The sequence below is a fragment of the Mus caroli genome, chromosome 17, assembly GCF_900094665.2.
Source record: "Mus caroli chromosome 17, CAROLI_EIJ_v1.1, whole genome shotgun sequence".
In the NCBI taxonomy this organism is placed as follows: domain Eukaryota; kingdom Metazoa; phylum Chordata; class Mammalia; order Rodentia; family Muridae; genus Mus; species Mus caroli.
The window spans coordinates 28,823,755-28,840,062 of record NC_034586.1 but is presented as its reverse complement, the minus strand read 5'-3'; the positions used below and the strand labels follow the sequence as shown (position 1 = coordinate 28,840,062).

The window sequence follows — 16,308 nt, the reverse complement described above, 5'->3', positions numbered from 1 at the left end:
CCACAGTGACACACCCATTCCAACCAGGTCACACCTATTCCAACAAGGCCACACCTTCAGATGGTGCCCCTCCCTGGTCCAAGGATATACAAACCATCACACCATCCAAAGTGATCTGGGCCCTTCCATATCAGCCAAGAAAATGTATGGCACATTTGTCCACGGGCCAATCAGTTGGGAGCATTTCCCACCCCCTTTTTATTCTTTTTCTCCCCCCCCCCCCCAAGACAGGGTCACACTATATAGCCCTCACTATATAGCTGACCTGAAACTCTATATGTAGACAAGGCTGGCCTCACACTTACAGAGATCACCTACCTTTGCCTCCCAAGTGCTGGGATTAAGGGTGTGTGTCACTATGTCACTAGGGCATTTTTTCTATTGAGTTTTTAGTTCTTTGAAAATGACTGACTGGTGTCAAGTTGATGTAAAACAGCTAAAATATTGTTCTTCCCAAGAGCAGCAAGTATTCCTTATTCGTGAGCCATCTCTACAGTCCGCCTAAGAAGACATCTTGAGGGAGGCTAGGCTTCAGATTAAGGATGCAGACTATCATGACAGGAAAGGCACTGCGGGAGGAGCTTGAGGTAGCTGGTTACGTTGGGTGTCTTCATCGGGAACTGAGGATAAGTGCTGGTTCTCTAATCGCTCTGTTCTCTGAATATGTAGTGTTCTAACACGTATCTGATGAGCACTTAAAACATTCCAAGAATTCTGAGAGAAAAGTGACATTAGAAAAGTAGCCTGTGATTGGCATCAGTTGTTGGGAAAGCTACTTCCTTCTTTACAGTTGAGGTGGGGGAGGAATCCATCTGAAGAGCAGTTGCAGAGGCCCGGAGAATTAGAATTGTTTTCTTCTACATTTGTAAGCCTATGCAGTCTTAGGACAGCTGGTGTTGACTGTGTTTTGGTGCGTTCGATAATCAGAATTAGCTGTAAATGCTGCAGTGAACGAATGCACAAGGAGAGCTTAGCACAATACATTGGGACAGAGATGGTCCTATCCTGCTGGTGCTTTACCAGATGGCTCCAATCTGCTGTGAGAACTATTGTGTGAAAGATTCTTAGTGTGTGTGAAAGCTAAGAGTCTGATGGCCAGGACATGACTGACACAAAGAGCATTGTATCCTATTAACTTCTTAGGAATTAAGATTAGATCTCCAGTTCTGTGAGACTCACATTTCCTTGTGGAAATATGTATGGGCTCTTTCAGGAGTCAGTGGCCTTTGAGGATGTGGCTGTGAACTTCTCCCTGGAGGAGTGGGCTATGTTGAATCCATCCCAGAAGAACCTCTACAAAGATGTGATGCAGGAAACCTTGAGGAACCTGGCTTCGATAGGTAAGTATGCCGTCATCCCTTTAATCACTGAAAGAAAGCATGCTTCTAGATGAGTTTAAATATGGTAAAGAGGTTTGAATGAATACTTGAGATTCACTTTATACTACAATTTTTGCTATAATCTATTAATATATTTACTCTGATGTCATAATTTATAATGATTCGACTTTAATTGTATTTTAGGGAGCAGTTTGGAGCACCATATCATTGAAAATATATACCGGAACTCCTGGAAAAAACTAAGGTAATACGGACCTCAAGAGACAGCCATACTCTTTATAAAGTAGTAAAAAACACAGGCATATCCAGTTTCAAACTCAACTACCCTCAGGGAATTTTCTTCAACACTAGAAACATATTAAACATCCTGAAAACATAAGGATTCCAATACTGGAAATAACGTGAACATCATTGTGCCCAAAGTGACTTTTGTCATACTTAATATGTACCAACTTTGTTCCATACAATATTCTTAAATTTTAAATATTGACTTAGTCACAAACCTTATGTATAAAATATATGTGACACAAAAATCAGGTGTCCTTTTAGGCTTGGACTAAATATCAAGATCTCACTGTGGCCCTTCGAGTGGTTTACAGTGTAATGTGACTGTGATTATGATTATCCACCATTATTTATTTGTTTTAGTTTAGTTCTGAGGGTTATAGCATCACATGGATTCTGTGTACAGTAACCTTCCTTCCTTTCCTTTTTTTTTTTTTTTTTTTTTTTGAGATAGTATTTGTCTAGTCTAGACTAGTCTGGCCTAGAACTCAGAACCTGCCTCTGCCTCCCAAGCATTAAAGTTAAAGGCTTGCGCTACCATGCCTGACTTCCAGTAGCCTTTGTAGCAAGTTTTCTTCAGAATTCAACATGAAGCAAGCTACTGTTTCATGGACTTGAGTTACCTCTTCCCAGATTATTCTCTTTTTTTTTCCCTCCAGGAGTCACTTTTGGTTTGGTTTGGTTGCTTTATACGCATAAGCACATCTCTTGTCTAAGTAGAATTTGTTTCCATCTTAGACATAAACTTCTTAAGCTTTAAGAAAACCTATATGCCTCCTTTAGTTCTAAAGACCTTGCTAATTATAGCCAGCAAAAATGGCCTTGTGTAGCAGCCTCTGACACAAAACTTGCTGATAGACGTCCTGTTTTTTAGCAGGCCTCCCCAGGTGCCAAGATGGCATTGAGAATTGATATAGATATTTTAATGTTATGTAAGACATGTTTGCTGGACCTGTGTAGGTGATATAACAGCCACCTGTGAATACTACTGTCTTTGTTAGAGTTGGCCTCAGAGTTGCTGAGTGTGTTAAAAACTTCTGACGGCATAGAGCCAACATTTCTACTGGTAAGTAAAATATTAGTGATGTACATTTGCTTTCTTCGCAGTGGTCAAGTGGTGGAGGGACTCTATGACTGTAAAGATGACCATCAATGTGCAGAAATCTTCGACTTCACTACACACAGTATTGTAAACCAGAACTCCTTACCAGGAGTGTATATATGTGAAAACAGTGGATGTGCAACAGTGGTCATTGGCCATTTATCTCTAAGTGTACTTCTTAAACCTGACCCAAAGCATGAATCGTGTGAAGATCAGGAATATGGGAAGGAATTATACAATACGGAATTTGGGGCCCCCTCCAGTTCTCTCACATCATTTGAGAACTACGAAAATACTTATACTGTAGAGAGAATCTATAAAACTGAGCGTTGTGATGAAGACTATAGATATGGCCAAAATGTTGAAAAGACTTTCACTGAAGAAAAGCCCTTTGAGTGTAAGCAATGTGGGAAATGTTTCAGTTCGTCCAGGTATTTTCGAAGGCACGAACGACGCCATCGGGCCAAGAAATGCTATATCTGTAAGCAGTGTGGGAAAGCCTTTGCTTTTCCCACTTACCTACAAACACATGAAAGAATTCACACAGGGGAGAAACCGTACGTGTGCTTGCAGTGTGGGAAAACCTTTGCTCATTCTCGTTCCCTTAAAACACATAAAAGAACTCACTCTGTTAGGGACCTCTTTGTGTGCAATTACTGTGGGAAAACCTTACGTCATTACAGTTCTCTTCAAATTCACACAAGAATTCACACGGGAGAGAAACCTTATGTGTGTAAACCGTGTGGTAAAGCCTTCATTACTTACCGTTCCTTTCGAATACATGAAAGAATTCACACTGGAGAAACACCTTATGAATGTAAGCAGTGTGGAAACACCTTCATGCGTTGGATTCAATTGCGAAAACATGAAATAATTCACAGTGGGGTGAAGCCCTATGCTTGTAAGCTGTGTGGAAAAAGCTTCACTTGTTCTGGGTCCTTGAGAACACATGAAAGGATTCACACTGGGGAGAGGCCCTATGTGTGTGACCAGTGTGGATATAGCTTTACTCGGTTAAATTCGCTTCTAAGGCATAAAATAACCCACACTGGTGAGAAGCCCTACGTGTGTAATCATTGTGGGAAGACTTTCCCTCGATCTGCGTCTCTTCAAAGACATGTCAAAATTCACACCGAGGAGAAACCCTATGTATGCAAACAGTGTGGGGTTGCCTTCCCTAGTTCTGCTGACCTTTTAGAACACGAGCAAACCCATATTGACGAGAAACCGTACATATGTGAGCAGTGCGGGAATGCCTTCGTGCTGTGGAGCCAGTTTCAGAAGCATAAAGCCCTTCACGCCGTCCCAGTGTCCTACGTGTGTAAGCAGTGTGGGAAGAGCTTCACTTCCTCGAGGTCCCTGAAAACCCACGAGAGAATCCACACGGGTGAGAAGCCTTATGAGTGTAAGCAGTGTGGGAAGACCTTCCTGTGGTCCTACTCCCTTCAGAGACATGAAAAGACTCACACGGACGGGAAGGTCCACGTGTGTAAACAGTGTGGGGAAACTTTCCCTTACGACAGTCATCTCCAGGTACATGAGAAACTGCACTTTGACGATGAGCCTTTTAATTGTAAGTACTGTGGGAAGCCCTTCTTCACTTTGAACCATTTGCATAGACATGAATTACTTCACACTACCAGTGTTTTTTAGTCATGGGAGGATTTTTTTTCCCCGTTTTGTGGTTTTCATAGAAATAAGAAAAATCATACTGGAGAAAGACTGGATTTGTGCTAGCAATGTGGAAAGCCTTTTGATTTGTTTCATTGAAGCAAACGTGCGATGTCACAATAAGGAGAAACCTTTTTTGTAAAACGAAAATCAATGTACAAATGGTTTTTTGAGCTTAAAGCTCCTTGAAATGCATCAAAGAGAAACCGGGCCTGTGACTGCAAGCAGTGTGGTCAAGTCTTCTGCAGTCCTGGATCTTGGAGGAGACAGAAGACTCAAGCTGTAGAGAAACTTTTATGTGTATATGTGGTGTTGTATTAAAAAAAAAAAGCCCTTTTCTGCTTCCCCATTCCCTCTGAATATGTGGAAGGAGTCACTGGAGAGAAGTCCTTCATAGCTAGGCAATCTTGGATAGTCTTGAGTTATCACATCCTCTTACAGACATGAAAGAACCTACTGTAGAGAAATCTTAAAAACAGGATTTGTGAACTCTTCATTATCAGCTTCATAGAACTCACAAGAATGTATGTGGGGAGAATTCCTGTAAGTGGAAACCTATATGAACACCATTTGGTTCAATGAACAGACAAGGAAAGAACTTGATATGGAGTGCTAATCTTCTCAAAAGAGATGTTCAAGGTTTCATTTGGCACAGATGGTAACACATACCGGATGAAAACCTTTGCTGTTGAAAAACATTGGAAAATCTAGAGCAAAGTTCTTTGAATTTTTTTTCATGTTTAATCTGATAAATGTCAGTATTATGAAGGACTGGACATATTTTATTATTATTTTTTTTTTGTAGCATGCTCCAGGAAATGCACACTCTGGTGAGAATGTTATCAGTACAGTATTTTGTATTTATTGAAATGTTTCAGGGGCCGATAGGGATGAGTTAGCCTTTAAGAGCATCTGCTGCTCCTTCCAAAGGACATTGAGTTGGCCTTTAAGAGCATTTGCTTTTCAGCACCACGTCACAGGGCTCACAACTGCATGTGACTCTAGTTACAGGAGATTCTACCCGCACACACTTGTACACATAAAAATAAAGCTTAAATATTTTTTTAGTCTTTTTTTTTCCCAAAAAAAGCTTTTGTTGTATATCCCATGTTTACCCAGAACTGTTAATCTTCCCGCTTCCAGCTTTTGAATGTTTAAAAATGAAATGTCTCTGCTTCCACATTCACTGTCATTAGCTCCTGCTTGAGAGTCCATCTCTTGACTTGTTTTTAAATTTTACTCTACAAAAGCAAGCAGTGAGCAGAGCATTGAGCAATGTGGAATGGCGGCCTAATTACATGAACTGCAGACCAGTAAGACCTACATATGAAAAATGCTCACAGGAATAGACAGTGCATTTTATTACATTTGTGAGACTTCTTAAAGCAATCATGTATTAGTTTAATGGGTGATATATCTTTTTGTATTTAATAAGTAGATGCTTCTCATTGTAAATTATGTTGGATTCATTGGTGAATTGATATTTGAAGTATGCCAGTCCACATAAATGTCTCTAAACGCATTTTAGTATTTATGTGTGAGCATGTGAGGGTATGTAGACATATGCCCATGGAGGCTAGAATGCTTTGGAGATAGCATTACAGGCATTGTGTCATGTTTGATGTGTGTCATGGGATCAAAATCCCAGTCTTCATGATAGAACAGTAAGTACTCTTAACTGCTGAGCCCCCTCAAACCCCTCCATAAGTGTCTTGTTTTTCGATCATGTTTAATGGGTAGTTTAAAAAATGGCCTTGTGAATATTGGGATAGTCTTATTGGTTTTATTTGGCTGATTATAAGCATTTTGTGTATATGCTTACTTTTCATGAAAAATGTGTGTGTGTGTGTGTTTGTTTGTATACGTGTGTACGTGGACGAGTGTGTTTGGAGGGCATTGTTTATGTGTTGCTGGTATGGTTGGTGGTGTTCACAAAGTGAACAAAGTAATATATTGGGTGTCTTGCTCTATCACAGTTATTCCCCTAAGACAGAATCTCACTGGGCCTGGAGCTGTGCAGCAGGCAGCAGAAGCCTTTCTTGTCTCTGTTCCCCCTAGTGCTGAGTTCTGAGGCACTCTAGAAGTTGGTTCTGGTTCTTCCTCCCTGCATCATGTTCCCAGAAATAAGACTCAGACTCAAAATATACTTACAAATGCCTTAGCCATATTGCTAAGCTCTTTTCTGACTAGATCATAACTAAAGATAACCCATTTATTTTAACCTCCATTCTGCCATGTGGGTGGTTACCTGTGCTGAGGTACCATACACCTGTCGAGTCAGTCACATCTTCCTGGGCAAATCTCCTGCCTCTGGCTCTATCCCGGAGTCCTTTCTGCCTCCTGGATGTCCCTCCTTGCATTTCCTGCCTAAGTCATGGACCATGAGCTTTTTAATTGACCGGTACAAGACAGAAGGTATTTTCTCTAGAGATAACTCAGTCATTCACAGCTTTTTATTAATAGGGAATGAAACTTGAGTCCTCATGACAGCACAGCAAGTAGCTCCCCACTTAGCCACCTCCTCAGGCCTAAACCAGTCTTAAATTGATTGTTTCTTTTATGTTGCTCTCTCGTGTGTGCTCACAATCCTGAGTCTCTGTTCTTTTGACTTTGAAGTATTTTCAAAATATTTTTTAGAATAGCAAATGTTAGGGTTGATTTTGTTTTGTTTTTCATATTCAGAAGGTAGGAATAAGTATATTGTAATCATAGGTCAGCCTATCTTTCCAAGTTGACTTATTTCTTCTGAGAATTTCATACACATATACAATAAAAGAGAATCATGCATACCCACTGTTTCTCCTTCCAACCCTTCCTATTTCTCCCCAACACCCCCCTCCCCCCTTAACTTTGTCTTTAAAAATAACCTGCTAGTCTAGTTAGTGTCATTCATACATGCATGAGTCTGGGGCCATCTACTGGAGGATGGGGGACCTACCAGTAGTTACATCTTCACTAGTCATTCTCCACCCCCCAGCAGCTATTCACTACCAGTAGCTTCTCAGTAAGGGAGATGCTGGGATTTGGGCTGACTTAATAGTACAATGTAGGTCTTGTGCATGCAGTCCCATTTGCTATGAGTTCATGATTATAGTAACCATGTCAAAAGAAAAAAAAAACCAGCATTTCACAGCACTTCTCCCTCCCTCTGGCTCCTGTATTCTTGTTGCTTTTTCTTTGATTGTCCCTGAGCCTTGCTGATGGTGGAGACTAATATAGCTGTCTCATTTGGAGGTACCCATTCAGTCTCTTCATAGCCCTTTGACCAGTTGTGCATCACTCCATTGGCAGCTGTCCACTGGAAAAAGCAGCTTCTCCGACCAAAGTGGAGAGCAGTCAAGGTCTGTTGCTGTCAAGACCTGAATGGATGGCAGGAACTCAGTGTTTAGAGTGTTTTTCTTTGTCTTTTTTCAGATGGTGTCATGTTACATGGCCTTGGCTAGCCTGGAACTTTCTATGTAGACAAGACTGTTGTCAACTTGTGCTTAATCTTTATTTTTAAGTCATGAACTATTAGTGTGTGTGTGTGTAGGTAATTTTACTGTGTAAATTTTGCTTTTCATATATATTTCATTTTCATTGTAATGTCTCTAGTTATTACACTAAGATTTATTGGTGTTACTGCCTTAGTAAAACCATGTATTCAATACATTTACTAACTCTGTATGCGTGGTGAGTGAGTGGCTCATCTATAAAAGGATTCTCCATATTATTTCTGACAGAGCTGGTGTTTGGATTTAGGAGGTCTCAAAGGGATTAGTTCTGTTGTTCAGTGTCCCCTGTGTTGGATGCACTGAGGGGTGACTGAAGTTCTGCTCTTGTAACCATAACAATTGCTACCCAGGAGACTGAGTGCTGGAATTCATGAGGTATGCTATGTGTTTAGTCCACCAGTGATAGGAGGGACTTTCCTATTTCATGAATCAGAATGTTTCACAGTTTTTCAACTAAAGATGCCCTTTTAGAATGCCTTGTAGTCATTCAGGAACATTGTTCACTGGTGGAGGCTTGGAACATGTCCTTCAGTGGCAGAAGATGTGTCTAGTTGTGTGAGGTGAACAACAGTGTTCTGGATCATTTTTGCATTTCTTAGTTTCTTTTTAAACACTAATATTTACTATAATATGATGGATGCAATTGTCCGCATATATAGGTGTGCCTAGAGTTTCCATAACATGACATTATGATAAGTAAAGTGCGAGGTCAAGAAAAGCGCTTTACACTCAACCTAGTGGTCGGCACACCTTAGCCTAGTAGTCTACAGCAACAGTTTTGGCCGCACTTACGTTTTCCTTAAGTTGGAAAAAGGAGCTTTTTCTTTGTACATAATTTTTTTTATTTCAGTTTTTTTAAATTATTAGCTTGTATGTTGGCAAAGTTATAGGTTTTCAAATGACATTGTAACCCAGGTTTCCATGTACTTTAACCATAATCACTGTTTTTTCTGGTTCCGTTTCTTCTCCCCAGTGGGTCTGTTCTCCCAAGTAGACTCCCTTAGTTCATCTCTCTAGTTTGTTTAAATTTCGATTCTGTTCGATATAGAAGGAACACCATTTGGAGCTGAGTTGACAACTTACATATCAATCTCCAGTTCCATCCATTTTCCTGCCAATAACAGTTCTTGGTGACCAAGAATAGTCTATGTTTCTTATATACCACATTAAAAATTGAAAAATTTTAGTTTATCTATTGATGGGCACTTAGGCTGAGATGGGCACTTGGGCTGATCCTATAATTGAGAGCAGTCAGTAGTTGTGTAGGAACAGGAGTACAAGTGTTTCTAGTATAATCTGACTTAGATTCCTTTTGTTGCATACTAAGCAGTACTATAGCAGGATCATAAGGTAGTAGTATATTTTGATTTTTGATGAAACTTCTGTTTTCCAGAGTGACCATGCTAAGGAGCAGCCGTACATTCTCACCAGTTTGTGTTATAGTTTGGTTTCTTGATAGCTATTCACACTGGGGTAAAGTTAATTGTATTGAGAATCTTCATGTATTTATTGGCTATTTGTACATTGTTTGAGAATGGATTGTTTCTACTTGTGTTGATTCAGTTACTTGTTTATTTGTAATATAATTTTTGTTGCCTTGTACTGGTTTTCTCATTGTGTGTTTCGTGTACCCAAAATTGCTTTTAAGCTTGCTCTGTGTGTGTGTGTGTGTGTGTGTGTGTGTGTGTGTGCTTTTTGTCTGTATGTTAATCTCTTGTCAGATGAATGAGAGTCCAAAGATATTCCCCCCCCCCCCCGCCCCCAACTCTGTGGCTTGCTCTCTCTCTTTTAACAAAGAATTGTTTCCTTTTTCTTTATAAAAGCTCTTTAACTTCTTGCAGTGATTAACTCTCATTTATACTTTGGGGGATTTTGTTTGTTTTTGTTTTTAACATGGGTTCTTGCTTTGTAGCCTTTGTAGGCCTGTCTGGACTGGAATTTGCTGCATACATGAGGGTAGCATCTAATTTACAGCTCTCTTCCTTCCTCTACTTTCTGGGTGTTAACATTATAGTCCTGAGGCTCTAATGTCCATTCCCAATTTGTCATACTTCCTGTAAACTATTAGATTGAGAATGCCATAGTCCACACCTATAGCTTCATGTAGTCTGTAGATTTTCCTCTGAGTTTCAAGTTTTGTAGGCCTTATGTTAAGCCCTTTGGTTCCGTTTGTGTTGCTTTTATACAGAATGATAGAGGGATTTAGGGCTACTCTTGTACATACAACGCTGATTTCCTATTGAGGCCACTTATCCTTAGCATGTTTTGGATTCCTTTGCTGAAACCAGAAGGTGTAGGTCCATGGTTGCTCTGGGACCCTTCCATTGCTCCGTGTGTCTGTTTTAAAGTCATACTATTTCACTCTGGTTTTAGAGCATAATTTAAATTGGTGCAGTGAGAACTCTAGCTAGCGTTGCTCTTCTTGCTCAGTGTTGCTTTGACCATTTGGAGTGTTTGGGTTTTCTTACAGTTACAGGAGTGTGTTCTCTATTTCTGGAAATAATGACATTGGAACTTTGAGGGGCATGTGTGGAGTCTGAACAGCTCATACTTTTCATATTACTATGGTGGTGATTTGTGAGCACAGGAATGGTTTCCATTTTCTAGAGCATTCAGTCTTCAGTGTTTTTAGATTGTCACGATGACCTCAGCTTGACTAAGTTTATTCATAGGTGCATTTAACGTTTTGTCTTGTCGCTTGTTTCTTGGGCTTTTGGAAGACAATTTTAAAAATGATTTTATCACCATTTTCATTATATAAATGGCTACTTGGTTTTTCTAGACTGACTTTATTGTGCTACTTTGGTGAAGTAATGATTGGATGTAGGAGTCTTGGTGCAGCACTTTGGGTCTTTTAAGACTATGAACATAAGAGCAGTCAAGAGCACTGGCTCTTTTCCTAGAGGACTGAGGCTTGATTCCCAGCACCTATGTGGCACCTCACAACTGTAACTCCAGTTCCAAGGAATCCAACACCCTCTTCTGATCTCTGGGCATCAGACATGCGCATGGTGCACAGATAGACAGGCAGGTAAAACATCCTTACCAGGTAATAATAAGTTTAATAAGATGATCATATTATCTATAAATAGAGATTTGGCTTCATTTTGCTTCCGTTTTTCTTTCGTCCATGCTCAGGGTTGAACCAAGGAGCTTGTATGTGGTAGGCAAGAGGTGTACCACTGAACTGCAGCCGCGCAATTGGATCTCTTTCCTTTCTCTTTTTAAATTTTTTAGCTAAGGATGCAGGAGATGTATACAGCAGTGTAGAGAAGGTGGACACCTTGTGTAACTCCTGATAGTTGAAGAGATGCTTTTAGTTTTCCTGTTTGGTATAATCTTGACTCTAGTTTTGCTGTGTGTAACATTTCTTACAGTGAGGTGTCTTCCTCTTCCTAATTTCAGGGAACATAGAGCTTTGAAGTCCACTTCTCCATGTATTGAGGTGATCAGTGGATCCTTGAATATCTATATTTTCTACAATTAGTGATTGATATCTGTGGAAAAATGCTTATATGCAAAGAATGAAATTCGCCTGATTATAGTTTGTGGTGTTTTTAATATATTGACTTGGTTTGAGAGTATAATATTGATTTTTTTTCTATTTTCATCAAGGAAATTGTGTTATAGTTTTCTTTGTTGTTGAGCCCTTCCTGCTTTTGGCATCCTGGTAATACTACTACCTTTTATGAATAAATTAGTATTTCTTTCCTTTATATTTAGTGAAATAGTTTGGGAAGCTTGGTAGAATTCAACAGTGAATTCGTCAAGTCCTGTGCTTTCCTTGTGGAGACAATTCATTTCTAGCTTGAAGATGTTTCCCTTTTTCACTGTTCACATTCCCTTGACTTTTCATCTGTTTGTTTTGTTGTTGAGAATTTTATGCATGCACATAATGCATTTTAATCAAGCCCACACACTCCCCATTCCCTCTTAATTTTTCCATCCCTCCCACCACGTTTGTTCTCAATTTCATTTGTTCTCTTCTATTTTTAACCTACAGTCTCCTTAGTGCTTCCAGTATATACATGGGTGCAGTGCCATCTTCTTTGGCATGACTAGCCTCTCCTTTACCCAGCAGGCATCAGTTGCCAATAGCTACTCAGGAGCGGACCTTTCTGCACACCTCCCACCTCCATGCTGGGATTTTTGTCTCGCTTGAGCTTGTATTTCCAGTCACAGCTGTGTCAGTTAGTAGGTGCAACTGTCCTGTTGTATCTAGCACACACTGTTTGGCTGTAATAATTCACTCTGGCTCTCACATTCTTTTGGCTCCCTCATCCTCTGGTCCCTGAGATGATCCCTGGTCCTCTGAGAGAAGAAATGTGATGTGTGTAGATGCTCCATTTAGAACTGAGCCCTCCAGAATTTCTTATTCTCTACATGTTGACCAGTTGTGAGTCTATTCATTATAATCTACTGCAAAAACAGTAATAAAACCCATCTTCTGTGATGAAGATACATTTTTCTATGGGTATAAAGATACCCTTTAACAGAATAATAGTAGGTTAGTAGAAAGTTCTCCACATTAATGCTGCCAGACTTGGGTTTTATCTTGTGGATTGTGTGAAATAGGCCTGAAATCCAGTCAAAGTGGTCGGTTATTCTTGCCGTACTCATGGCTGTGTCTTGTCAGACTGATCTGTAATTGTAGCTCAGAGGCTTCTCAGCTGGGTAAGCACAGCATCATCTAGCACTATGAAAGCCAGCCAGTGGGCTGACCCCTCTAGGTCGGTATAAGCTATGATTTCTTAATACTCTGTGACTCAATGTGTGGTGTCTTCAGTAATAAGGTCTTACTGTCAAGTTCTGTGTGGTAACCAAGGACAATCGCAATAGCCTATAATATTTGGAGGGGGAGGTCTATGAAACCTCCAACTTTTGGCCTAATTTTGATATTTCATATATCTCTTGAAATTCTCCTTGATTTCCCATGTTATTGTAATATAAGTTTTCAAAGTATCCTCAAATCATTCTCTGGATTTCATTTTCTGTGTATTGTAATCTCACTTTTCAGCTCTAACTTTATTCCTATGAATAAATGTATAAAAGAAAGCATAAGATAATAAGCAATGAAGTACTTAATTAAAGTTTGTAACTATTATGACTGCCTGAAAGTTGTATATGGAGCAGCTACAGGGTTGAAGTTTTTTGAGTGGTCACCCCTTCTCAGTGTACTTTTTGGTGATGCAACTGACTCTGAGTCACCCTTATTCCTGTAAGTAATCCCTTATTGATACTCCTGTAAGTAAATCTCAATAAAATCATGGTTCTCCAAATTGGTCTTTGGTGATATCATTACTTTGGTGTGATGTTGGTTTCTTACCTGTAGTGAGTAGATGTTTGTTTGTATCTGCCCTTGAATTGCCACACTGTATTCCCTAATAACAGAATCTTCCAAGGAGGGAAGGTGTGATTCTAAGCAGGAACCTCTTGTCATTCTGTCTTTCCAAACTCTGTTGCACAACAGCTGAGAACTACTCTGACAAAAGCTTTGTTGGACCTGCATGATGGTTCAAAGCTTAAAGGCACTTGTTGGGAAGCCAGAAGACTTGAGTTTGATTCCTGGGAGCTACATTGTGGAAGGAAAAAAGGACCTTCGGCAGGTTTACCTTCCATCTACCTACCTTCATTCACTCAAAGAAATACATGTAACTTCAATGGTTTTCAAGAATCAGTTCAGCCTAGGAGTACCTTCATTTTAGAGGTTGCCCTTTCCATGTTCTTTGCTGCCCAGACCCCAGCATACTTTCTGACCTGTTTCCATCCTGTCAAGCCTTGCTCACACCAGCTTTAACGTTTAGTGAGCACAAATGGCCAAGCTTGAAGGTATTGCCCCATCGTAAATGTGTGGGAAAAGTAAATTTAGCACTGACATATGCAACAGGTGGCAACTGAGGAAACCTAGCATTCTGCCTACCAGCCTTATACTTTTTTTTCTTTTAAGCACTTTTACTATTAAAGCAAATGAAGAAGTAGGAGATGGCAACAGAGGAATGGATACAGAAAATGTGGTACATTTACACAATGGAGTACTACTCGGCAATTAAAAACAATGAATTCATGAAATTCTTAGGCAAATGGATGGATCTGGAAGATTATCATCCTGAGTGAGGTAACCCAATCACAAAAGAGCACACATGATATGCACTCACTGATAAGCAGATATTAGCCCAGAAACTTAGAATATCCTAAATACAACTTGAAAAACACATGAATCTCAAGAAGGAAGACCCAAGTGTGGATACTTAGGTCCTTAGAATGGGGAACAAAAATACCCATGGAAGGAGATACAGAGATACAGATAAGATACAGATACAGAGATACAGAGATAAAGTTTGGAGCTGAGACGAAAGGAAGGACCATCCAGAGACTGCCCCACCCAGGGATCCATCCCATATACAACCACCAAACCCAGACACTATTGCATATGCCAGAAAGATTTTGCTGACAGGACCCTGATATAGCTCTCTCTTGTGAGGCTATGCCAGTGCCTGTCAAGTACAGAAGTTGATGTTCATAGTCATCTATTGGATGGAACACAGGGCCCCTAGTGAAGGAGCTAGAGAAAGTACCCAAGGAGCTCAAGGGGTCTGCAACCCTATAGGTGGAACAACAATATGAACTAACCAGTACCCCCCAGAGCTGTGTCTCTAGTTTCACCATTCTGAAAACAACTGATGAAAGCCTATTATTATTATTTTTTCCATTGAGACAGAGGCAGAGGAAAGGCTGGAGGTTGATTAACATTGCCTTTGTATCTCAATTAGCTCCAAACAGTAGGAGGAATCTACATAGACTTGAAGGATTGAGGAAGAGAACCTCTCCAAACTATTAGAAATAACTCCTAAGGTTTATAACAATAGAATCAGGGAGATAGACAGGCAAGAAAGATCACTAAAACAATGATGGTGACCTTCCATGAGGACCAAAGGCCTTGGCCACAGGGCCCTAAGCCCCCAGGCCCAAACTACCCACCAGGAACAAGAAAACTTCACCACTTCAGAAGAATCAGTGTGCATATTTTAAAGAAATGGGCCTGGTCAAAACCTAACTCTATTACATTTCTTTTACTGATGGGCCTATCCCCCTCATGGGCAACCCCAAACTATTATTGACTGTCGTTGGTCCTCCAAGCTGGCAGCAACACGAACGACACAGACACCAAGTTGGGTTCATGCAGCAACTTTACTTCGGGCTTTTTCTTTTACAGCTCTCTTCCCCAGCAGCTTCTTCAGGTAAGGGCTAAATTACTCCTATTACAACAGCTTCTCTTCTACTACTTCTACTCACGGTGAGGGCTAAAACTACTCTCTTCACTACTCCAGCCGACTCACCTCCTTCTAGCTCCACCCCACCTCATCCAATCAGAATTCACACATGCTCCAGGCATGAGCTCAGGTCGTTCACAGATAGGCTGACAGGTCCTGATCACGAGAAACAGTCCAGCCTGTCAGGCAGCCCACACATGCAGCCTCACTGTGCATGCTCGGGCAAGGCAGTAAACAAGTGGGTTTCACAGGACCTGCTTTCCGCATCTCCCCCTTCTAGTTTTATTAGTAGCTCTGGGATCAGCATCTATCTTAGGTTTCCCCCATCCATGCCACATCCTTACCCATCATGGGAGTGACGAACTCACTTTCGCCATCCTGTCTTAGGTTGGTATGCGCACGTGAGGGTCTTACCCGTCACTGATTACTGATCCAGCATGTTGAGCCAACATTAGGGGGATGTTCCTGCTTCCAAGGCTGCAATAGCCTGCACTAAGGCTTGTTTATCAGCCCTGTGCCGCCTTCGCATATGTGCCATCCACCAAGGCATTCCTCCACACACAACAGTCAACAGAAGCACTCAAAAGGCCATCCCTCCCCAATTTTTTAAGAATCCCACAGTTCCCTGGATGATCTCCATCCATTGTTTTGCAGTTGCAGTCTCCACATGGGTGTTGTTCATGGCAACAATCGATGCTCACAATTCATCTTTGTGTCGAGATCATGACTCCAATTTCCTAGCAGCATTGCACCAATTGCTCGTGACAGATTTGCAGCTCTGGAAAAATTCTGATACTGAACAGAGGTTACACACATTCCTGACATATGAGTAATGCAGGAAGCAAATACTAACTGCTCCAAAATATTCATCTGTTCCTGCAACCAATCCACTCTTTTGTTAACCATTGAAACTGACTCCTTCAATCTTTGTACAACCTTCCACTCCAGGGGTTCATAATACCGTTGCCCCGGTTGGTTCTGAAATACTGGGAAGGCCCCCGCAATGGCGGGCACATTTTTTCAGACTTTTGCATGAAGACTATACTTCCCCTTTTGTCTCCCTCATATTTATAGGGGGGAGGAGAAGGCCACGAGAGGGGCTGATGGTTCGGGCAGCCTACTGCACCTCAAACTCCAGAGGAACA

The 16,308-nt window shown here is 40.8% G+C and overlaps 1 protein-coding gene across 2 annotated transcripts in view; it reads left to right on the top strand.

Annotated features, from left to right (window-relative positions):
* Positions 1-9,641, top strand: part of LOC110312380 (zinc finger protein 709-like) — a 19,699-nt gene extending 10,058 nt beyond the window's left edge. Inside the window, exons 2-4 of one of the 2 annotated variants that reach the window (XM_021185935.2) lie at positions 1,214-1,340; positions 1,524-1,584; positions 2,733-9,641. In XM_021185935.2, coding sequence (XP_021041594.1) covers positions 1,214-1,340; positions 1,524-1,584; positions 2,733-4,380 — 1,836 coding nt within the window. In that variant the 3' untranslated portion in view covers positions 4,381-9,641. The remainder of the gene's footprint in view (positions 1-1,213; positions 1,341-1,523; positions 1,585-2,732) is intronic. The other variant, XM_029471101.1, reaches the window with a different exon arrangement.
* The last annotated feature ends 6,667 nt before the right edge of the window (positions 9,642-16,308 follow it).